The 24,243-nt window shown below is 46.6% G+C and overlaps 1 protein-coding gene across 1 annotated transcript in view; it reads left to right on the plus strand.

The window, feature by feature from the left end:
* sycp1 (synaptonemal complex protein 1) overlaps window positions 1-24,243 on the plus strand; it is a 755,262-nt gene that overhangs the window by 240,010 nt on the left and 491,009 nt on the right. Inside the window, exon 11 of the mRNA XM_072479793.1 lies at window positions 18,006-18,114. Within this exon, the coding sequence (XP_072335894.1) occupies window positions 18,006-18,114 (109 nt within the window). The remainder of the gene's footprint in view (window positions 1-18,005; window positions 18,115-24,243) is intronic.

Here is a 24,243-nt window from a genome sequence, read left to right on the forward strand (position 1 = left end):
ATAACAACATTCCATTAGACCTCTCCTTATAAATATAAGCAGGATTGGAAATAATGACGATCTCATTTTTACGTCATCTGAATTGCACCATTTCCAGCCACAAAGTCTGTCTGCCTTTTAAACCAGGATTAAAAAAGAAATTACTGCAACAGATACATACACACCCTAATGCAGGTTTTTAAAAACGTTACTGCCCCTGATAAATATATGATATATTGTTATGGGCCAGGGTTTAGAGAACTCCAAAGTGTGTCATGGAGTTCACCTGACCCACAACGGTTACTAGATTGTGGTATGGGGAGCACACGGCCATTAATTCAAATACAACCCCCAAAGACTACAACACTAAGTAGACCTTTAAGCTTTCCTTTTTAACATCCATACGACTTAAAAACAAAACCTTTATCAGAAACACATCAGGTTAAAGTCACTACTGAAAACATTTATAATTCTGAATTCACCAAATGATCAAGAGATAGTTTTTTGATGGCAGAGAGAACATCAGTACACCTGCTTGGTCTAGCTTCAGCTCCAACACTGAAATCGAAACTAAAACACACCCTGCAGCAAACAGCCTAAAGCGAAAGTAAAGAAGCTGATAGACAGCCCAGCTCCACCCACTCGCTGACATCACTGCAGTAGTAAACACCCATTTCTTAAAGTTACTCTCACTATAGATATTTATACACACACTCAGTTATAAACATCCATTTCTTAAAGGTACTCTCACATGACACCTCCCCCCAAGAAAAAATAAATAAACCATCAACTTCAAGATGGTTTCATTTTTCACCTTTTCACTATCCTTTAAGAAATGCACACAGTAAATATACTTTTTTGTTTCAAAAAACAACACACGCAAACAGGTATAATAATAGATTCCATTTTTCCCTCTTCTTCCAACTGAAATTCTTCTTGATTGACAGTCTTTGAATAAGAAGGTCTCTGCACGACCTGTCCATTGCTCTACGCCTCGGCATTTCTCTTTAAAGTCAGATACTTTCATTCAATCTGATCACAGAGACCCTTGCAATTCTCCAACACAGGAGCATTGGTTAACACAGCTTTTAGGCCGTCTATTCAGGCAAGTCTATTAGTGGAGCAACCACGCTACAAAACGTTTCACAAATGTTAGATCAAATCCACTCATGCCAAGAAATTGCATTATTTCCCTTTGTCTCAAGGGTATCGGAAACTCCTCACATTCCGTGTGACCATTCGACCCTGTCCGATTGTATGGTCAAGAAAAGTGACTTGGGCTTTTCCAAATTCACTTTTGGCTAGGTTTACCACCAAACCCTCCTCCTGAAGTCGATCGATTAACTCCATCAGATGCTTTAAATGTTCTTTCCATGTCTGGCTGAAAATTACCAGACCGTCGATGTATACCGCACAATTGGGTAATCCTGAAACAACTTTAATAATAACCTAATAATAAAACCCATTGGTCTGAGGTAAGTACCATATTTTATTATATTATTATTATTTTTTAGCCAGATCTTGGTAGAAAGTTAGAGGAATGGCAGGGAAGGGAGTGCAATGTTCCTCCTGCAGGATGTTTGAGGTGAGGGATGCAGTTAGTGTCCCTGCTGATTTTACCTGCAGGAAGTGCTGCCATCTCCAGCTCCTCCAAGACCGAGTTAGGGAACTGGAGCTGGAGTTGGAAGAACTTCGGATCATTCGGGAGGCAGAAGGGGTCATAGATAGCAGCTTCAGGGAATTAGTTACACCAAAGATTGGAGATAGGTGGGTAACTGTAAGAGGGACTGGGAAAAAACAGTCAGTGCAGGGATCCCCTGCGGTCGTACCCCTGAGAAACAAGTATACCGCTTTGGATACTTGTGGGGGGGACGACTTACCAGGGGTAAGCCATGGGGTACGGGCCTCTGGCACGGAGTCTGTCCCTGTTGCTCAGAAGGGAAGGGGGGAGAGGAGCAGAGCATTAGTAATTGGGGACTCTATAGTCAGGGGCACAGATAGGAGATTTTGTGGGAGCGTGAGAGACTCACGTTTGGTATGTTGCCTCCCAGGTGCAAGGGTACGTGATGTCTCGGATCGTGTTTTCCGGGTCCTTAGGGGGGAGGGGGAGCAGCCCCAAGTCGTGGTCCACATTGGCACCAACGACATAGGTAGGAAAGGGGACAAGGATGTCAGGCAGGCTTTCAGGGAGCTAGGATGGAAGCTCAGAACTAGAACAAACAGAGTTGTTATCTCTGGGTTGTTGCCCGTGCCACGTGATAGTGAGATGAGGAATAAGGAGAGAGAGCATTTAAAGACGTGGCTACAGGGATGGTGCAGGCGGGAGGGATTCAGATTTTTGGATAACTGGGGCTCTTTCTGGGGAAGGTGGGACCTCTACAGACAGGATGGTCTACATCTGAACCTGAGGGGCACAAATATCCTGGGGGGGAGATTTGTTAGTGCTCTTTGGGGGGGTTTAAACTAATGCAGCAGGGGCATGGGAACCTGGATTGTAGTTTTAGGGTAAGGGAGAATGAGAGTATAGAGGTCAGGAGCACAGATTTGACATCGCAGGAGGGGGCCAGTGTTCAGGTAGGTGGTTTGAAGTGTGTCTACTTCAATGCCAGGAGTATACGAAACAAGGTAGGGGAACTGGCAGCGTGGGTTGGTACCTGGGACTTCGATGTTGTGGCCATTTCGGAGACATGGATAGAGCAGGGACAGGAATGGATGTTGCAGGTTCCGGGGTTTAGGTGTTTTAGTAAGCTCAGAGAAGGAGGCAAAAGAGGGGGAGGTGTGGCGCTGCTAGTCAAGAGCAGTATTACGGTGGCGGAGAGGATGCTAGATGGGGACTCTTCTTCCGAGGTAGTATGGGCTGAAGTTAGAAACAGGAAAGGAGAGGTCACCCTGTTGGGAGTTTTTTATAGGCCTCCTAATAGTTCTCGGGATGTAGAGGAAAGGATGGCGAAGATGATTCTGGATATGAGCGAAAGTAACAGGGTAGTTATTATGGGAGACTTTAACTTTCCAAATATTGACTGGAAAAGATATAGTTCGAGTACAATAGATGGGTCGTTTTTTGTACAGTGTGTGCAGGAGGGTTTCCTGAAACAATATGTTGACAGGCCAACAAGAGGCGAGGCCACGTTGGATTTGGTTTTGGGTAATGAACCAGGCCAGGTGTTGGATTTGGAGGTAGGAGAGCACTTTGGGGACAGTGACCACAATTCGGTGACGTTTACGTTCATGATGGAAAGGGATAAGTATACACCGCAGGGCAAGAGTTACAGCTGGGGGAAGGGCAATTATGATGCCATTAGACGTGACTTGGGGGGGATAAGGTGGAGAAGTAGGCTGCAAGTGTTGGGCACACTGGATAAGTGGGGCTTGTTCAAGGATCAGCTACTGCGTGTTCTTGATAAGTATGTACCGGTCAGACAGGGAGGAAGGCGTCGAGCGAGGGAACCGTGGTTTACCAAGGAAGTGGAATCTCTTGTTAAGAGGAAGAAGGAGGCCTATGTGAAGATGAAGTGTGAAGTTTCGGTTGGGGCGATGGATAGTTACAAGGTAGCGAGGAAGGATCTAAAGAGAGAGCTAAGACGAGCAAGGAGGGGACATGAGAAGTATTTGGCAGGAAGGATCAAGGAAAACCCAAAAGCTTTCTATAGGTATGTCAGGAATAAGCGAATGACTAGGGAAAGAGTAGGACCAGTCAAGGACAGGGATGGGAAATTGTGTGTGGAGTCTGAAGAGATAGGCGAGATACTAAATGAATATTTTTCGTCAGTATTCACTCAGGAAAAAGATAATGTTGTGGATGAGAATGCTGAGCCCCAGGCTAATAGAATAGATGGCATTGAGGTACGTAGGGAAGAGGTGTTGGCAATTCTGGACAGGCTGAAAATAGATAAGTCCCCGGGACCTGATGGGATTTATCCTAGGATTCTATGGGAGGCCAGGGAAGAGATTGCTGGACCTTTGGCTTTGATTTTTATGTCATCATTGGCTACAGGAATAGTGCCAGAGGACTGGAGGACAGCAAATGTGGTCCCTTTGTTCAAAAAGGGGAGCAGAGACAAACCCGGCAACTATAGGCCGGTGAGCCTCACGTCTGTAGTGGGTAAAGTCTTGGAGGGGATTATAAGAGACAAGATTTATAATCATCTAGATAGGAATAATATGATCAGGGATAGTCAGCATGGCTTTGTGAAGGGTAGGTCATGCCTCACAAACCTTATTGAGTTCTTTGAGAAGGTGACTGAACAGGTAGACGAGGGTAGAGCAGTTGATGTGGTGTATATGGATTTCAGCAAAGCGTTTGATAAGGTTCCCCACGGTAGGCTATTGCAAAAAATACGGAGGCTGGGGATTGAGGGTGATTTAGAGATGTGGATCAGAAATTGGCTAGCTGAAAGAAGACAGAGGGTGGTGGTTGATGGGAAATGTTCAGAATGGAGTACAGTCACAAGTGGAGTACCACAAGGATCTGTTCTGGGGCCGTTGCTGTTTGTCATTTTTATCAATGACCTAGAGGAAGGCGCAGAAGGGTGGGTGAGTAAATTTGCAGATGATACTAAAGTCGGTGGTGTTGTCGATAGTGTGGAAGGATGTAGCAGATTACAGAGGGATATAGATAAGCTGCAGAGCTGGGCCGAGAGGTGGCAAATGGAGTTTAATGTAGAGAAGTGTGAGGTGATTCACTTTGGAAGGAATAACAGGAATGCGGAATATTTGGCTAATGGTAAAGTTCTTGAAAGTGTGGATGAGCAGAGGGATCTAGGTGTCCATGTACATAGATCCCTGAAAGTTGCCACCCAGGTTGATAGGGTTGTGAAGAAGGCCTATGGAGTGTTGGCCTTTATTGGTAGAGGGATTGAGTTCCGGAGTCGGGAGGTCATGTTGCAGCTGTACAGAACTCTGGTCCGGCCGCATTTGGAGTATTGCGTACAGTTCTGGTCACCGCATTATAGGAAGGACGTGGAGGCTTTGGAGCGGGTGCAGAGGAGATTTACCAGGATGTTGCCTGGTATGGAGGGAAAATCTTACGAGGAAAGGCTGATGGACTTGAGGTTGTTTTCGTTGGAGAGAAGAAGGTTAAGAGGAGACTTAATAGAGGCATACAAAATGATCAGGGGGTTGGATAGGGTGGACAGTGAGAGCCTTCTCCCGCGGATGGATATGGCTGGCACGAGGGGACATAACTTTAAACTGAGGGGTAATAGATATAGGACAGAGGTCAGAGGTAGGTTCTTTACGCAAAGAGTAGTGAGGCCGTGGAATGCCCTACCTGCTACAGTAGTGAACTCGCCAACATTGAGGGCATTTAAAAGTTTATTGGATAAACATATGGATGATAATGGCATAGTGTAGGTTGGATGGCTTTTGTTTCGGTGCAACATCGTGGGCCGAAGGGCCTGTACTGCGCTGTATTGTTCTATGTTCTATGTTCTAACTTTGTTAGTTAACTGTTGAAATATGGCTGGGGCGTTTTTCATGCCTAATGGCATAACTTTGAATTGATATATACCATCTGGAGTCACAACAGCTTAAACCTCCTTCGCCCTTTCGGATAAAGGTACCTGCCAGTAACCTTTAAGTAAATCCAGTTTGGAAATAAAAGCTGATTGTCCCACTTTCTCAATGCAATCCTCCAAATGTGGGATAGGATAAGAGTCCGTTCTTGTCACTGCATTAACCTTTCTATAGTCCACACACAACCGTTGGGTACCCTCTGGTTAGGTACCATCACTATGGGTGAGCTCCATTATCTGCAAGCCACTTCAATTATGCCATTTTTAAGCATACTCTCAATCTCTTTGTTAACCTGTGAACATTTTAAAGGGTTAAGTCTGTACAGATGTTGTTTGATTGGAACAGCATTTACCACATCTACAACATGTATAGCCATTTTAGTACTTCCCAATTTACCTTCACAAATATGCCAGTGTGATATCATTAATTCTTTCAGGTCAGTTCGTTTTTCCTCTGAAAGGCAACTCAACAATTTATCCCAATTTTTAAGAACAACCTCGTTTTCCAATTTAATATGAGGCATGTCAAATTCAAAGTCATCTGGATTTGGTTCGTCACTTTGAGTTAGAAACCTCCTTTTTTCTCTCCTTCCCTTTCAAAGTACCTTTTAAGCATATTCACATGACACACTCGGTGATTCTTCCTTCTATCTGGTGTGTTTGCCACATAATTCACCTCACTTAATTTCCTTTCAATCTTATAAGGTCCACAAAACCTTGCTTTTAAAGGCTAACCTACCACTGGTAACAATACTAAAACTTTAACTCCACTGTCAAAACTACGAACTTTGGCTTTCTTGTCCGCTACCCGTTTCATCACATTTTGTGCAACTTTTCAGTGGTGTCTAGCCAATTCACCTGCTCTATTTAATCGTTCCCTAAAATTTGACACGTAATCCAATCATGTAATTTCCGATTTCTCACTCACCAATTTTACCTTAATCAATTTAAGTGGTCCTCTTATCTCATGACCAAAAATTAGTTCAAAGGGACTAAATTTGGTTGACTCATTAGATGCATCCCTAATTGCAAACAGTACGAATGGAATTCCTTTATCCCAATCCTCTGGATAATTGTGACAATAAGCCCTCAACATTGTCCTTAGTGTCTGATGCCACCTTTCTACCTCTCCCTGCGATTCTGGATGGTACGCAGTTGATTTAAATTGTTTTATTCCTAAGCTATCTATAACTTCTGTGAATAACCTCGAGGTAAAATTTGATCCTTTATCCGATTGTATTTCTGTGGGTAGTCCATATCTAGTGAAGAATTTAAGTAACTCCTCCACAATCTTTTCAGGTGTAATATTACATACTGGAATGGCCTCTGGAAACCTAGTAGACATATCCATTATCGTCAAAAAATATTGATTCCCAATTTTTGGTTCGGGAAGCAATCCTACGCAATCAATTAGGACCTTTGCAAAAGGTTCCTCAAATGCTGGAATGGGAATTAAGGGTGCTGGTTTTATCACTGCTTGAGGTTTGCCTATCTCTTGACATGTGTGACATGATTGACAAAATTTAACTACATCTTTATTTAGTCCAGGCCAATAAAAATGTTTCTGGATTGTAGCTTGAGTTTTCCTTATTCCCAAATGGCCTCCCACTGGTACCTCATGTGCAACTCACAACACCTCCTTTCTATACCCTACCGGCAATACTACTTGATGAACTTCAGCCCACTTTTCATCCGCCTGCATATGTAAAGGTCTCCATTTTCTCATCAAGACATCACTTTTACGGTAATAACAGTCTGGTATACACTCAGATTCCTCTTCCGTGTATTCTTTGTGATACATCCGTTTTATTTCTACATGTTTCTGTTGTAACTGTGCCAATTTTCCTGAACTAAAAATATGAAAATGAAAATGAAATGAAAATCGCTTATATCCGCCTCATCCTCCACCTGTTCTTGTTCTTTTTAAACCATCTGATCAAAAATTGTTTCTGATAATTGCACTTCAACTTCATCTCTGATTTCTCCTCTTGTCTTAACATGTAACTTTGCGACCTTGTTACCACACAATCTGGAAAAATCCCAGGATATGCGTCCTTCAACACTTCAGTTGTCTGATTTTCCACTGGCTTATCAACCACAGTAGGCATCACTCCCACCTACGATCCAGCTATATCATTCCCAAGATAAACTGTATTCCTGGACAAGATAGTTTCTCTATTACTCCCACTACCACTTCACCACTCTTCACTGGACTTTCCAACCTTACCTTATATAACTGAACACTACTCCTCTCACCCTGAATTCCACATATTACCACCTTTTCTGGCAACATTCTTCCCAACCTACATAACTCCTCAACTCTTACCAGTACCGAATGACTAGCTCCCATATCTCATAGAATTGTGACTTCTTTACCTGCTCCTCCTGATGCAATGAGTAAACTTTACCCACACAAGTAAATTATTTAAAGAGATCTGGCGCCTTCTTGTCAATCACCTCTTGATCAAGCTGTTCAATCTTTTGCACCTCCTTCGCTTCACTTGGGCTTTCCTTTACGACTTTAACAAACCTCACTGTCTTGTCCTGTTTTACAACATCAGCCTTCCCAGTGCTTTTCTTGAACCACCAACACTGACTTTACATGGCCTAGTTTATTGCAGTGAAAGCATTTGAAACGTTTCATTTCTTTTCCACCCTCCTGGATTCAGGTTCATGGCACCGTGGCTGGCTCTGCTGTGCAGCTGGGCAGGAAGAAGAATGGCAGGGCTGTAGTGATAGGGGACTCAATCGTAAGGGGAATAGACAGGCGTTTCTGCGGACGCAATCAAGGCTCCAGGATGGTATGTTGCTCCCTGGTGCAAGGGTCAAGGATGTCTCGGAGCGGTTGCAGGACATTCTGGGGGGGGGGGGTGAACAGCCAGCTGTCGTGGTGCACATAGGCACCAACAATATAGGTGAAAAACAGGACGAGGTCCTATATGCTGAATTCAGGGAGTTAGGAGTTAAACTAAAAAGTAGGACCTCAAAGGTAGTAATCTGAGGATTGCTACCAGTGCCACGAGCTAGTCAGAGTCGGAATGTCAGGATAGATAAGATGAATGTGTGGCTCGAGAGATGGTGCAAGAGGGAGGGATTCAAATTCCTGGGGCATTGGAACCAGTTCTGGGGGAGGTGGGACCAGTACAAACCGGACGGTCTGCACCTGGGCAGGACTGGAACCGAAGTCCTAGGGGGGTTGTTTGCTAGAACTGTTGGGGAGGGTTTAAACTAATGTGGCAGGGGGATGGGAACCGATGCAGGAAGTTGGAAGGTAGTAAAACAGGGACAGAAACAAAAGGCAGTAAGGGGGAAAGTGTAAGGCAGAGAAGCTATAGTCAAAAATCAAAAAGAGCGACAGTACAAGGTATAGTGACTGAGGGGAGCTCAGTGAATAGGACCAGTAATACTAAAAGGAATAAAACGGAAAGTAAAAACATTAATGGTAAGCGACGCGGCAGGTTGTTACATGAAGATATGGAGAAATTAGGAGAAAAGCTAAGAGGAAATATAACTTAGGAGAGGTTACTGATCGAGGTGTTACGATTGAAAACACAGGTAAAAAAGCCAACATAAGTGTACTTTACCTGAATGCTCGTAGTATTCGGAATAAGGTAAATGAGTTGATGGCGCAAATCATCCTGAATGACTATGATTTAGTTGCCATTACTGAAACATGGTTAAAGGATGGTCACGACTGGGAGTTAAATATCCAAGGGTATCAAACTATTCGGAAGGACAGACTGGATGGTAAGGGAGGTGGTGTAGCTCAGTTATTTACGGATGATATCCGGGCAATAGTAAGGGATGACATTGGTGCTATGGAGGATAAGGTTGAATCCATTTGGGTGGAAATCAGGAATAGTAAGGCGAAAGAGTCACTGATAGGAGTAGCCTATAGGCCACCAAATAGTAACATTATGGTGGGGCTGGCAATAAACAAAGAAATAACGGATGTATGTAGAAATGGTACAGCAGTTATCATGGGGGATTTTAATCTACATGTCGTTTGGTTTAACCAGGTCGGTCAAGGCAGCCTTGAGGAGTTTATAGAATGTATCCGCAATAGTTTTCCAGAACAGTATGTAATGGAACCTACGAGGGAACAAGCGGCCCTAGATTTGATCCTGTGTACTGAGACAGGATTGATTCATGATCTCATAGTTAGGGATCCTCTCGGAAGGAGCGATCACAATATGGTGGAATTTAAAATACAGATGGAGGGTGAGAAGGTAAAATTAAACACTAGTGTTTTGTGCTGAAACAAAGGAGATTACAATGGGATGAGAGAAGAACTAGCTAAGGTAGACTTGGAGCAAAGACTTTATGGTGAAACAGTTGAGGAACAGTGGAGAATCTTCCAAGCGATTTTTCACAGTGCTCTGCAAAGGTTTATACCAACAAAAAGGAAGGACGGTAGAAAGAGGGAAAATCGACCGTGGATATCTAAGGAAATAAGGGAGAGTATCAAATTGAAGGAAAAAGCATACAAAGTGGCAAAGATTAGTGGGAGACTAGAGGACTAGGAAATCTTTAGGGGGAAACAGAAAGCTACTAAAAAAGCTATAAAGAAGAGTAAGATATATTATGAGAGTAAACTTGCTCAGAATATAATAACAGATGGTAAAGGTTTCTACAAATATATAAAACAAAAAAGAGTGGCTAAGGTAAATATTAGTCCTTTAGAGGATGAGAAGGGAGATTTAATAATGGGAGATGAGGAAATGGCTGAGGAACTGAACAGGTGTTTTGGGTCGGTTTCCACAGTGGAAGACACAAATAACATGCCAATAACTGATAGAAATGAGGCTATGACAGGTGAGGACCTTGAGAGGATTGTTATCACTAAGGAGGTAGTGATGGGCAAGCTAATGGGGCTAAAGGTAGACAAGTCTCCTGGCCCTGATGGTGTGCATCCCAGAGTGCTAAACGAGATGGCTAGGGAAATTGCAAATGCACTCGTGATAATTTCCCAAAATTCAGTAGACTCTGGGGTGGTCCCGGCGGATTGGAAATTAGTAAACGTGACACCACTGTTTAAAAAAGGAGGTAGGCCGAAAGCGGGTAATTATAAGCCAGTGAGCTTAACTTCGGTAGTAGGGAAGATGCTGGAATCTATCATCAAGGAAGAAATAGCGAGGCATCTGGATGGAAATTGTCCCATTGGTTGGCGCAGCATGTGTTCATAAAGGGCAGGCCGTGCCTAACTAATTTAGTGAAATTTCTTGAGGACATTACCAGTGCGGTAGATAACGGGGAGCCAATGGATGTGGTATGTCTGATTTCCAGAAAGTCTTTGACAAGGTGCCACACAAAAGGTTGCTGCATAAGATAAAGATTCATGGCATTAAGGGGAAAGTAGTAGCATGGTTAGAGGATTGGTTAATTAATAGAAAGCAAAGATTAATGGGTGTTTCTCTGGTTGGCAATCAGTAGCTAGTGGCGTCCCTCAGGGATCAGTGTTGGGTCAACAATTGTTCACAATTTACATACTGTCGGGAGGGATAGCGTATCAGGGGAAAACAGCAGCAGCCAGAGCAGTGGCACCACGGCTGGCTCTGATGTTCAGCAGGGAGGGTCAAAGTACAGAAGAGCAATAGTCACAGGTGACTCTATAGTCAGGGGCACAGATAGGCGCTTCTGTGGACGTGAAAGAGAATCCAGGATGGTATGTTGCCTTCCTGGTGCCAGGGTCCAGGATGTCTCAGAACGGGTATTGGGCATCCCGAAGGGGGAGGACAAACAGGCAGAGGTCGTTGTACATATTGGTACTAACGACATAGGCAGGAAAGGGCATGAGGTCCTGCAGCAGGAGTTCAGGGAGCTCGGCAGAAAGTTAAAAGAAAGGACCTCTAGGGTTGTAATCTTGGGATTACTCCCTGTGCCACGTGCCAGTGAGGCGGGAAATAGGAAGATAGAGCAGCTAAACACGTGGCTAAACAGCTGGTGTAGGAGGGAGGGTTTCCGTTATCTGGATCACTGGGAGCTCTTCCGGGGCAGGTGTGACCTGTATAAGAAGGACGGGTTGCATCTAAACTGGAGAGGCATAAATATCCTGGCCGCGAGGTTTGCTAGTGTCACACGGCAGGGTTTAAACTAGTATGGCAGGGGGGTGGGCACGGGAGCAATAGGTCAGAAGGTGAGAGCATTGAGGGAGAACTAGGGAATAGGGACAGTGTGGCTCTGAGGCAGAGCAGACAGGGAGAAGTTGCTGAACACAGCGGGTCTGGTGGCCTGAAGTGCATATGTTTTAATGCAAGAAATATTACAGGTAAGGCAGATGAACTTAGAGCTTGGATTAGTACTTGGAACTATGATGTTGTTGCCATTACAGAGACCTGGTTGAGGGAAGGGCAGGATTGGCAGCTAAACGTTCCAGGATTTAGATGTTTCAGGCGGGATAGAGCGGGATGTAAAAGGGGTGGCGGAGTTGCGCTACTGGTTAGGGAGAATATCACAGCTGTACTACGGGAGGACACCTCAGAGGGCAGTGAGGCTATATGGGTAGAGATCAGGAATAAAAAGGGTGCAGTCACAATGTTGGGGGTTTACTACAGGCCTCCCAACAGCCAGCGGGAGATAGAGGAGCAGATAGGTAGACCGATTTTGGAAACAAGTAAAAACAACAGGGTTGTTGTGATGGGAGACTTCAACTTCCCCAATATTGACTGGGACTCACTTAGTGCCAGGGGCTTAGACGGGGCAGAGTTTGTAAGGAGCATCCAGGAGGGCTTCTTAAAACAATATATAGACAGTCCAACTAGGGAAGGGGCGGTACTGGACCTGGTATTGGGGAATGAGCCCGGCCAGGTGGTAGAAGTTTCAGTAGGGGAGCATTTCGGGAACAGTGACCACAATTCAGTAAGTTTTAAAGTGCTGGTGGACAAGGATAAGAGTGGTCCTAGGGTGAATGTGCTAAATTGGGGGAAGGCTAATTATAACAATATTAGGCGGGAGCTGAAGAACCTAGATTGGGGGCGGATGTTTGAGGGCAAATCAACATCTGACATGTGGGAGGCTTTCAAGTGTCAGTTGAAAGGAATTCAGGACCGGCATGTTCCTGTGAGGAAGAAGGATAAATACGGCAATTTTCTGGAACCTTGGATAACGAGAGATATTGTAGGCCTCGGCAACAAGAAAAAGGAGGCATTTGTCAGGGCTAAAAGGCTGGGAACAGACGAAGCCTGTGTGGAATATAAGGAAAGTAGGAAGGAACTTAAGCAAGGAGTCAGGAGGGCTAGAACGGGTCAAGAAAAGTCATTGGGTTAAGGAAAATCCCAAGGCTTTTTACACGTAAATAAAAAAAGGAAGAGGGTAGCCAGGGAAAGGGTTGGCCCACTGAAGGATGGGCAAGGGAACCTATGTTCGGAGCCAGAGGAAATGGGCGAGGTAGTAAATGAATACTTTGCATCAGTATTCACCAAAGAGAAGGAATTGGTGGATGTTGAGTCTGGAGAAGGGTGTGCAGATCGCCTGGGTCACATTGAGATCCAAAAAGACGAGGTGTTGGGCGTCTTGAAAAATATTACGGTAGTTAAGTCCCCAGGGCTTGATGGGATCTACCCCAGAATACTGAAGGAGGCTAGAGAGGAAATTGCTGAGGCCTTGACTGAAATCTTTGGATCCTCACTGTCTTCAGGTGATGTCCCGGAGGACTGGAGAATAGCCAATGTTGTTCCTTTGTTTTAGAAGGGTAGCAAGGATAATCCAGGGAACTACAGGCCGGTGGGCCTTACGTCAGTGGTAGGGAAATTACTGGAGAGAATTCTTCGAGACAGGATCTACTCCCATTTGGAAGCAAATGGACGTGTTAGCGAGAGGCAGCATGGTTTTGTGAAGGGGAGGTCGTGTCTCACTAACTTGATAGAGTTTTTCAAAGAGATCACAAAGGTGATTGATGCAGGTAGATTGTCTATATGGACTTCAGTAAGGCATTTGACAAGGTCCCTCATGGTAGACTGGTACAAAAGGTGAAGTCACACGGGATCAGGGGTGAGCTGGCAAGGTCGATACAGAACTGGCTAGGTCATAGAAGACAGAGAGTAGCAATGGAAGGATGCTTTTCTGATTGGAGGGCTGTGACTAGTGGTGTTCCGCAGGGGTCAGTGCTGGGACCTTTGCTGTTAGTCGTATATATAAATGATTTGGAGGAAAATGTAACTGGTCTGATTAGTAAGTTTGCAGACAGCACAAAGGTTGGTGGAATTACGGATAGCGATGAGGACTGTCCGAGCATACAGCAGGATTTAGATCATTTGGAGTCTTGGGCGGAGAGATGGCAGATGGGGATTATTCCGGACAAATGTGAGGTAATGCATTTTGGAAGGTCTCATGCAGGTAGGAAATATACAGTGAATGGTAGAACCCTCAAGAGTATTGAAAGTCAGAGAGATCTAGGTGTACAGGTCCACAGGTCACTGAAAGGGGCAACACAGGTGGAGAAGGTAGTCAGGAAGGCATATGGCATGCTTGCCTTCATTGGCCGGGGCATTGAGTATAAGAATTGGCAAGTCATGTTGTCGCTGTATAGGACCTTAGTTAGGCCACACTTGGAGTATAGTGTTCAATTTTGGTCGCCACACTACCAGAAGAATGTGGAGGCTTTAGAGAGGATGCAGAAGAGATTTACCAGGATGTTGCCTGCTATGGAGGGCATTAGCTATGAGGAGCTGTTGAATAAACTCGGTTTGTTCTCACTGGAATAACGGAGATTGAGGGGTGACCTGATAGAGGTCTTCAAAATTATGAGGGTATAGACAGTGGATAGTCAGAGGCTTTTTCCCAGAGTAGAGGGGTCAATTACTAGGGGGCATAGGTTGAACGTGCGAGGGGCAAGATTTGGAGGAGATGTACGAGGCATGTTTTTTACACAGAAGGTAGTGGGTGCTTGGAACTCGTTGCCGGAGGAGGTGGTGGAAGCAGGGACGATAGTGACATTTAAGGGGCATCTTGACAAATACATGAAAGAATGGGAATAGAGGGATCCGGACCCAGGAAGTGCAGAAGATTTTAGTTTAGACGGGCAGCATGGTCGGCGCAGGCTTGGAGGGCCGAAAGGCCTGTTCCTGTGCTGTACTTTTCTTTGTTCTTTGTTCTATATTATTATACCTGTTTGCATGTGTGGTTTTTTCAAAAACAAAAAGTATATTTACTGTGTGCATTTCTTGAAGGATAGTAAAAAGGTCAAAAATGAAACCATCTTGAAGTTGATGGTATATTTCTTTTTCTTGGAGGGCGGTGTCATGTGAGAGTACCTTTAAGAAATGGGTGTTTATAAATGGGTATGTATATAAATATCTGTAGTGAGAGTACCTTTAAGAAATGGGTGTTTATTACTGCAATGATGTCAGAGAGTGGGTGGAGCTGGGCTGTCTCAGATTTTTACTTTAATTTTAGGCTGTTTGCTGCAGGGTGTGTTTTAGTTTCGTTTTCAGAGCTGGATAGTTGCAGTCACAGCCAGAAGGTGTATGAGTCTCTCTCTCTGAACACAAAGACTAAATCGATCCTTTGATGATTGAAAACTAATAACTGCTCTCAGTAGTGACTTTAACCTGATGTGCTTCTGCTTAAAGGTTTTATTTAAGTCTTTTGCATGTTAAAAGGACAGCTTACGGATTACTTTGTGTTTTAGTGTTGTATTCCTTGGGGGTTGTATTTGAATTAATGTTTGCTGAGATGTTCACTGTTTGTTTTAAAAGTTAACTTGAGTTAATAGAAGAAACATTGTTTTGCTTCAAAAAATACTTTTTCCATTTCTGCTGTGGAGTGGCCGAATGCTCCCCATACCACAATCTATTAAAAGTTGTGGGTCAGGTGAACTCCATGATACACTTTGGGGTTCTCTAAACCCTGGCCCATAACAGTAGACTGGTACAAAAGGTGGTCACATGGGATCAGAAGAGAGCTGGCAAGTTGGAAACAGAAGTGGCTTGGGCACAGAAGACAGGGTAGCGGTAGAAGGGTGCTTTTCTGATTGAAAGACTATGACAAGCGGCATTCCACAGGGATCAGTTCTGTGGCCTTTGCTGTTCGTGGTGTATATAAATGATTTGGAAGAAAATGCAGCTGGTTTGATTAGTAAGTTCGCAAACGACAGAAAAATTGGAGGAGTTGCGGATAGTGAAGAGGATTGTCAGCAGGATATAAACTGGTTGGAGTCGTTGGCGGAGAAATGGCAGATGGAGTTTTATCTGGACAAGTGTGAGGTAATGCACTTTGGAAGGTCCAATGCATGTAGGAATTACACAATAAATGATAGGACCCTTGCGAGCACTGACAGGCAGAGAGATCTGGGCATGCATGTCCACTGATCACTAAAAGTGGCAATGCATGTGAATAAGGTGGTCAAGAAGGCATACAGCATGCTGGCCTTCATCGGTCGGGGCATTAAATATAAAAATTGGCACGTCATGTTGCAGCTGTATAGGACCTTAGTTAGGTCTCATTTGGAATATTGTGCACAATTCTGGTCGCCACACTACCAGATGAATGTGGAGGTTTTGGAAAGGGTACACACGCGGTTTACTAGGATGTTGCCTGGTATGGAGAGCATTAGCTATGAGGAGAGGTTAAATAAACTCTGTCTGTTCTCACTAACGACGGAGGTTGAGAGGCGACCTGATAGTGGTCAATTCAACATTTTGGCCCTTAGTGCCAATATCATTTCTTAATACAACCTAGATGTCACCGTTAACCAGTGAAGCAACTCCACCTGTTCCATCCTGTCTATCCTTTCTGATTATTGAGTACCGTTGGACATTCAACTCCCAGGCTGCATCCTGTTGCACCCATGTTTCACCAAATCATACCCATTTGTCTCTATTTGTGCTGTCAGCTCATTGACCTTATTCCGCATACTGTGTGAATTTAGGTACAAGATTTTTAAATATGTCACAGTGATTTGTCTTTGCCTTGCAGGATCTTCTTGTGCACTACTCTTTTCACACATTTTAATTTCCTTTATTAATAATAATAATAATAATCATTATTATTAATAATCTAAATTAGTGTCACTAGTAGGCTTACATTAACACTGCAATGAAGTTACTGTGAAAATCTCCTAGTTGCCACACTCCGGCACCTTTTTGGGTACATAGAGGTAGGATTCAGAATGTCCAATTCATCAAACAATCATGTCTTTCAGGACTTGTGGGAAGAAATCGGAGCATCCGGAGGAAACCTACGCAGGCACGGGGAGAACATGCAGACTCCAAACAGACAGTGACCCAAGCGGGAATTGAACCCGGGTCCCTTGTCCTGTGAAGCAACAGTGCTAACCACTGTGCTACCGTGCTGCCCAATGTCTGATAACACTCAACTTCATCCCCAAACTTTACTCCCACAGTCATCTTACATTTTAATTTTTTACGTTACCTTCCCCCTCAGTAGCCGCTAGACTGGCCCTGCCTGTTCATCCTATTAACCTCTACCTCCTCCTCACATACTTACCTGCTGCTTTAGTTCCTATTAAGGAGGCATTCCCTTACCCCCATTTGCTAATTTAAAGTCCTTGTGACCACCCTATTTATCGTTCCACAAGAACACTGGTCCCAAAGGGCGGCACGGTGGCACAATGGTTAACACTGCTCCCTACAGCGTTGAGGATCCAGGTTCGAATCCCAGCCCTGGGTTACTGAGTGTGTGGAGTTTGCACATTTTCCCCGTGTCTGCGTGGGTTTGACCCTCACAACTCAAAGATGTGCAGGTGGATTGGCCACATTAAATTGCCCCTTAATTGGAAAAAAATAATTGCATACTCTAAATTTTTAAAAAATTTCAAAAAGGAACACTAGTCCCAGATTGGTGCAGGTGGAGACCATCCCAATGGTGGAGGTCCCTGCTTTCATAATACTGCCTGTGCCCCAAGAAATGGAACCCCTCTTTCCTGCACTTCTTCAGCCATGTGTTTATTTCCCCCATTTTCCCATCCCAATGCCAATTTGCATGTAAAGTGGAGATGCTGGTGTTGGACTGGGATGGGCACAGTAAGAAGTGTTACAACACCAGGTTAAAGTCCAACAGGTTTGATTCGAATCACTAGCTTTCGGAGTGCAGTCAATGATGCAAGATGAAACTTTAAATGCAATTCTTTGCAGCTAATTAAGTCTTTACAGGTGCAGACGGAGCGAGTGGAGAGAGGGATAATCACAGGTTAAAGAGGTTTGAAGCCAGGACTCGGGTAATAATCCAGAGACTAATACTGTGACTATCTTTTAACGCCATATCAATTGATTTAATTTAAATTCATCAGTTCTCAAAGCAATAGCATGAAACTCTAGATTACTAGTCTCTCATCATACTGCACCACCATCCCTCATTGTATTGACAATGCAACAAAAATGAAATTTCACCCATTAAATTTCAAAATTTTATCTCACGGCAACTGTATTTAAATTGTATCTTAATATAACATGCATGAAATGAAATACGTTTGTTCACATTAATCTGAAAATGGCATTACTTTGATCTGTTCACTCAAATTGAAGTTATTTAATTTTAAAATCTATCAATTTCAAGGTACAACAATTGCAACAACAGTATAAACAAAAAGGCATTGAGCTTCATGAAACATGGATTCAACTACAAGAGTCCAAACTCAGATGTGATCAGCTAGAGGAAGCAATCAGTAAGTGATTTTACCTCTTTTGTCAATGTAAATTTGACTAAGGTAATGGCAAGCTGGAGAATAGAAAAGGAGAAAGGAAATTTGCAATCTATGGGGCCGAATTCTCCATTATGGAGACTAAATTGATGCCGACACAGGATTCGTGGAGCTCCACAACAGCAAAACTGGTGCCGCACCTGGACTGATTCAGCCACTGTTAAAGGGCTAGCATCGGCGCCATGTGGAACATAATCAATTCCAATAAGAAGCCGTGCGGGATTCGCCGGTTCAGTGATTGACACTCAGGAGACTGACAAGCTCCAGCCCCATATACACACTTCACTCCCCACACACACCATCCCAGCCAACAAGGATGGCAGCAAGACGCGTAGCACCACGATTCACCAGTGCCAAGCTGGAGACATTCCTGGACGTGGTGGAGGAGCGCCATTTGACCCTGTACCCCGGCCCAGGAAGGAGGCTGCCTGCTGTCGTCATTCGCTGTGCCAAAGCGCAGATGTCAGAGGTGGTGCGCGCCATCAGTATCACATTCCGGACTGGCCACCAGTGCCAGAAAAAACTGCACAACCTCCTCAGGGTGAGTAGTGTAGCCACCTAAGTTGGCCAACTCCCGATTTGAAATGGCGAACGGCAAAGGCTGAAGGGAAATTCAGCCAACACAGGCAGAAACTAGCAGATGCCGGTTTGCTGTGTATTAAAACTCTGCAAAAGCCCAGACAGCATCGATACCAACGACCATCAGCATAATAATGTAGCAGCCATCTACATACTAATGCGCAATCTCATGGTGCAATTGAAACATTTGGGATAAACAAAGCAAAGCCAGACTCCCCGGCGCCAGCAGGAGCCAACACAAAAGAGGTTAACGGACACCTCAAGACCGCACATCGATCAGGGAACCGCTCCAGTATTGGAGAAATCGAACCAAGCGATTGAAACAAAGTCCAATCACCTAGAACCAGGTACAGGGTCCGCCCCGAAAGGCAGGAAGCCCCTGGGGACTATAAAGTTAAGCCCCCAAGTTCAACTCGCTCTCTTCTTTGGCAGGGTCACTCAGCAACTTGAACCAACCCTTGACAGTGACCTGCCTCGCTGCCGCCAACCAAGTAAGTCTCAAGTCAACGCTCACTACTGTGGCCCTGGCACTAACCCTGTCCCACATACCTGTAACCCTGCTCCCCTCAACCAGGAGCGCACCAGAACCCCCACCACACAGCTCATGTCAGCACCCAGACTGACTGCCCTGGCCACTGAGGCCACCAGCTCCCCGCCCCCTGGACTGGATAGCAAACAATTGTCGCACACTGTTGTTTTCTGTTTGCAAACCCCCCCCCCCAACCACCACCACCACCACCACCACACACGCACACACACCCAGGAGCAAGCCGCTCACAACCACCGGGTTTGGGGGAAATCTGGAGGGGGACCATTGGACCTGTGGCCCCTGACCATAGCAGAGCAGGGGGCCTTTGTCGTGGTCGGTCGCCCCGGAGGAAAGGAACGTCGCCCTGCTGAATTGTGGTTCCCCATGCAAGGTGTATAAACACCCCCCCCCCCCCCCCCCAACTCCACACTACTCCAACCCCACACCACACTTACCCACTCCACCCCACCTTCGGTCTAAACATGCGTCTTGTCGTGTGTCTTGCAGGACCTGCTTGACATTGGGTCTATCTGGCATCCCCCACCCCCAGCCAGTGTCACAGCAGGAGCCCTCCTGTGGGCCAAATACTGACAATAAGTGCAGCTTGGACAGCAGCCCTCGGCCCGAGACACAGGACATTCCAGAGTTCGAGACAGAAGATGACACGGATTTCCTGTCACAGCTGTCTCCAACACCCTCCATCATCCCAGGAGACACTCACCTCGGTTGGGCACTTTAGTGAAAAGATTCCTGGGACACTCCCCACTGCGCACCACACAGGCGATCCGGTACAGCAGGTGGAGGTAGGAATACCCAAGGGGGTGGTCACTGGTTGAACTTACACAGGCACAGAAGGTTGTGGCACAGTCAATGGGTTATGTGGCGTAGTTCCACTCCCTGTGTTCCATTGCCATGAGCAAGCAAACCCTGGTCAAGACCCGAGTGGGCCTCCAGGACTGGCAGTGACAAGTGGTGGGGGAGCCGGGTGGGATAGCACCAATCACCCCCCCCCATCCTATTGAGTAGCCCGGTGGCCATCGGGCACTCAAAGGGATGAGGTGTTGATGGGGCACATGCAGGTGACTCTCGCAGGGGAGGTGCTGGAACACCTTAGCACTTCGGACTCCCACCCCATCTGCTGTCCCTGGCGCATCTGGTGGGCAGCTGGCAGAACAAGGCGGCACCACGCCACCTGGGACACCAAGCAGCAACCAGGCTCGTCCAACCCCGGCCACCCCAGAAGACGCCCGACTAAGGGGACCCAGGTCGCAGGGCAGGAATCACAGCAAGCTGTCGCCACTCCTGCCGTACCGTCTGGGGATCCACCATTACATAGCATTGGCCTATACTGCTAGTAGGTTAGGCACTAGTCAGATGGATGTGAGGGGTGGCCTGGTCTGGTCTAGCCAGAGAGCAGGATTCCAGGGGGAAGGGGACGGGGTGATGCGGGGCCGTCTCTCCCCCCACCCCCAAGTATGTGAACCCTGGAGGCGATCAGAGCATCCTGGGCACCTTGTACAGTCTCCCAAGCCTACCTGGCCCCGTGTCCTGCTCATCCTCGTCCTCCAAGCATCCTCCTTGTCGGAGGAGCCTGGTGTTCATCTGGTGAGGAACCACCAGGCCCCACCTGGAGGACCTGTCAAACATAAGAGTTGTTCTTGCTGTTATGGGCCAGGGTTTAGAGAATCCCAAAGTATATCATGGAGTTCACCTGACCCACAACCTTTAATGTATTGTGGTTATGGGTGGCCTACAGGTGTGATGCAACAGAGATCTAAAGTACTTTTAAAACAAAACCATGTTTATTTATGAATCCAGTTAACATTTTAAAAACCCACAGTACACATCTTAACTATCAACACCAATAATCCCCACAGATACAATATTCTATAAGTAACCCTTCATAACTTTTCTAACAACATCCATAAGTCCAAAAAACCCGTTTCAAAGAAAGACAGCAGGTTTAAATTCTCTACAGAAACAGGCATTACTCTGAAATCCTCAAATGAGCTGCAGGCAGTCTGTAGCTTGTAGAGATCATTATACAGCGCCGTACTTTGCCTGCGGCTATCCAACTCTGAAAATGAAACTAAACACACACTGTAGCTCAGAAAAGAAAATGAAAGACAGACAGCCCAGCTCCACCCACACTCTGACATCACTGCAGCTATTTGATAAACACCAATTTCTTAAAGGCACACCCACTACAGATACTTGATAAACACCCATTTCTTAAAGGTGCTCTCACATGACATTGCCCCATCCCTCCCACTGGCTACTTGTCCATTCTCTCACAGGTCTTTCAGTCGACGTCACCGGCCCATTCCGGATGGGTCCCGCTCCAGCCTCCCAGAAGACCATCTCAGAGGAGACCTCCTAGGAAGACACGATCGATGCTTCACAGCTGTCATCCCCATCCTCCACCAGCGCAGATACATGCACCTCAGTGGGAAACGTCAGTGGTCAGGCTTCTGGGGCACAGTGTCCTCCAGGGAAGGAAATCTGCCATCCTTACCCAGTCAGGCCTACATGTGACTCCAGATCCACACTGCGATGCGGTTGACTCCCCCCCCCCCCCCCCCCCCACTGAAAGCCACTCAGTTCACGGGTAATTAGGGATGGGCAACCAATAAATAAAAAAAATCTGGTGAGCACCACACAGCTGCTGATGCACATCAGGTGGTGTCAGAAAGCCCCACATTAACTCTTACCAACTTTTACAGATGCACCATAGAAAGCAACCTATCTGGCTGTATCACAAAACCGCAAGAAACTTCAGAGAGTTGTGAACGCAGCCCAGTCCATCACATGAACCTGCCTCCCATCCATTGACTCCATCTATACCTCCCGCTGCCTGGGGAAAGTGGGCAGCATAATCAAAGACCCCTCCCACCCGGCTTATTCAATCTTCCAACTTCTTCCATCGGGCAGGAGATACAAAAGTCTGAGAACACGCACGAACAGACTCAAAAACAGCTTCTTCCCCGGTGTTGCCAAACTCCTAAATGACTCTCTTATGGACTGACCTGATTAACACTACACCCGATGCCAGTGTTTATGTAGTTACATTGTGAACTTTGTGTTGCCCTATTATGTATTTCTTTTCTTTTCTTTTCATTTACTTGATGATCTGTTGAGCTGCTCGCAGAAAAATACTTTTCACTGTACTCCGTTACACGTGACAATAAACAAAATCCAGATCCAATCCATGCGAGACAGCAGTTGGAGGTCTTTTGGATCCCAGATCCCAGCTCTTTCCCAGCCTGATGCTGAGCCTCTTTCAGGGTTACCCGGAGGTGATAGAGACAATAGGGAGCGGCCGGAAGATTCAGAGGGAAATGACAGTGACACTCCAGCGGATCCATTGCCGCTTGGAAGAGTCCTATGGGATACGGACGCAGGAGATGTCGCCGGCAATGCGTGGCATCGAGACCAACACTGCTAGGGTCAGGACCGCAGTGGAGAGCCTGGTGGACGATGTCGGCACCATTAGTGAAGGTTTCTCAAGGCGTCACGCAGTCGGTGACGGCCATGGCTGAGGGTCTCGGCAGAATGTCTGATTCGCTGGGGGATGTCACCCGGTCGGTACCAGCCTGACCTTGAGGTGCTACGGGACATGTCCGGCTCACAGATGGGAAAGCCCGAGGTGCTGCGGAACTTGCCCAAGTCACACGTCGAGGTGGGCATTGCCGAGGCGCTACAGACCATGGGCTGGCTTCTGCAAAAATGGGGCTATGTCCCCTTTTACACTGGAGTTTCACTCTTGACTTTCCTTAAGACCGTCCTAAGCGATTTTCCTAACTGCAGGGGGCTGGCAAGGCCCCAGAGTGCTCCTCGCAGTTCTGGCTGCGGATATGGGCTGCCGCATTTCCGGTTGGGAGTCCGCGCATGTTGCCTGCAGCGGCCGCGCCATGCTGGGGGGCCTTTGTCAATGGCCCCCTAGCCGTGCCGCATAGATCGCTGAGCGATTACCCGGTGACTGGAGAATCGCTTCAATGGCATTGGTCCCGTTTTCCTCGTAAACGGCTATTTCCCGCCCCCACGCTGAAGCGATTTCGGCGCGGGGCTGTGGAGAATCCAACCCCAAGTCTCAGTTACTGAGGCGCGTTGACACGATGGTGCAGACCATGGGGAGCTACCAGGGCTGGCAGAGCCATATGATGCAGGGGCAGCCAGGGCTTGAACCAGCTGTCCTTTCATTCCAAGGTGAACCCTTGGGCCCTATGGGCACACGAGCAGTAAGACAGGGCACTGGGTGCCAACCACGACCCATCCCATGGAGTGGCGAGAGTGGTCACCAGCATCTCCGAGTTCCACCTCTCTGGTGATGCCGCATCCCGCACCCAGCACACAGGACAGGACGGCACTGCTGTGCATATGTCGCCGATAAGTGCGCCGGGGCCCTCTGGCCCAAGAGGACAGCAGTCAGGGACATCGAAGGCCACGGGACGAGGTAAGCAGCTCGATGTGAATCGGCGAGTATGAGGGCCTCCCTGCCCCTCTGGGCTTGCCAGTAACTCGCCGCTGCCGGCTGTCCTGCAGTCTCTGGCTGGTCCTCCGCTTCCTCCCTGGGCTTGTCCCCCAGTCCCTGCGTGTCCGGAGCCACCTCATCATCCTCATCCTCCTCTTCATCCTCCACATGTTCCTCATCACCAACCTCCATCTCGTTGTCCCGCTGCTGCGCGAGGTTGTGGTGGACTCAGCAGAGCACCGCAAAGCTGGCGGCCCTCCGGGGGTTTTACTGAAGTGCACCTCCGGAGCAGTCGAGACATCGGAACAGGATATTCAGGAGTCCTATGCACCGCTGAATGACAGTCCGGGTGGCCACAGGGGACTTGCTGTACCGGATCTCTGCTTCGGTCTCCGGCCTCCGTACTGTCATCATTAGCTAGTTCCACGGCGGATAGTCCTTATCCCCCAAGAGCCAGCAAACCCATCCTGGGGCTTTCCTCGAAGATGCCTTGGATGTCTGATTGCCCCAGGTT

This window comes from Scyliorhinus torazame, chromosome 17, assembly GCF_047496885.1.
Source record: "Scyliorhinus torazame isolate Kashiwa2021f chromosome 17, sScyTor2.1, whole genome shotgun sequence".
In the NCBI taxonomy this organism is placed as follows: domain Eukaryota; kingdom Metazoa; phylum Chordata; class Chondrichthyes; order Carcharhiniformes; family Scyliorhinidae; genus Scyliorhinus; species Scyliorhinus torazame.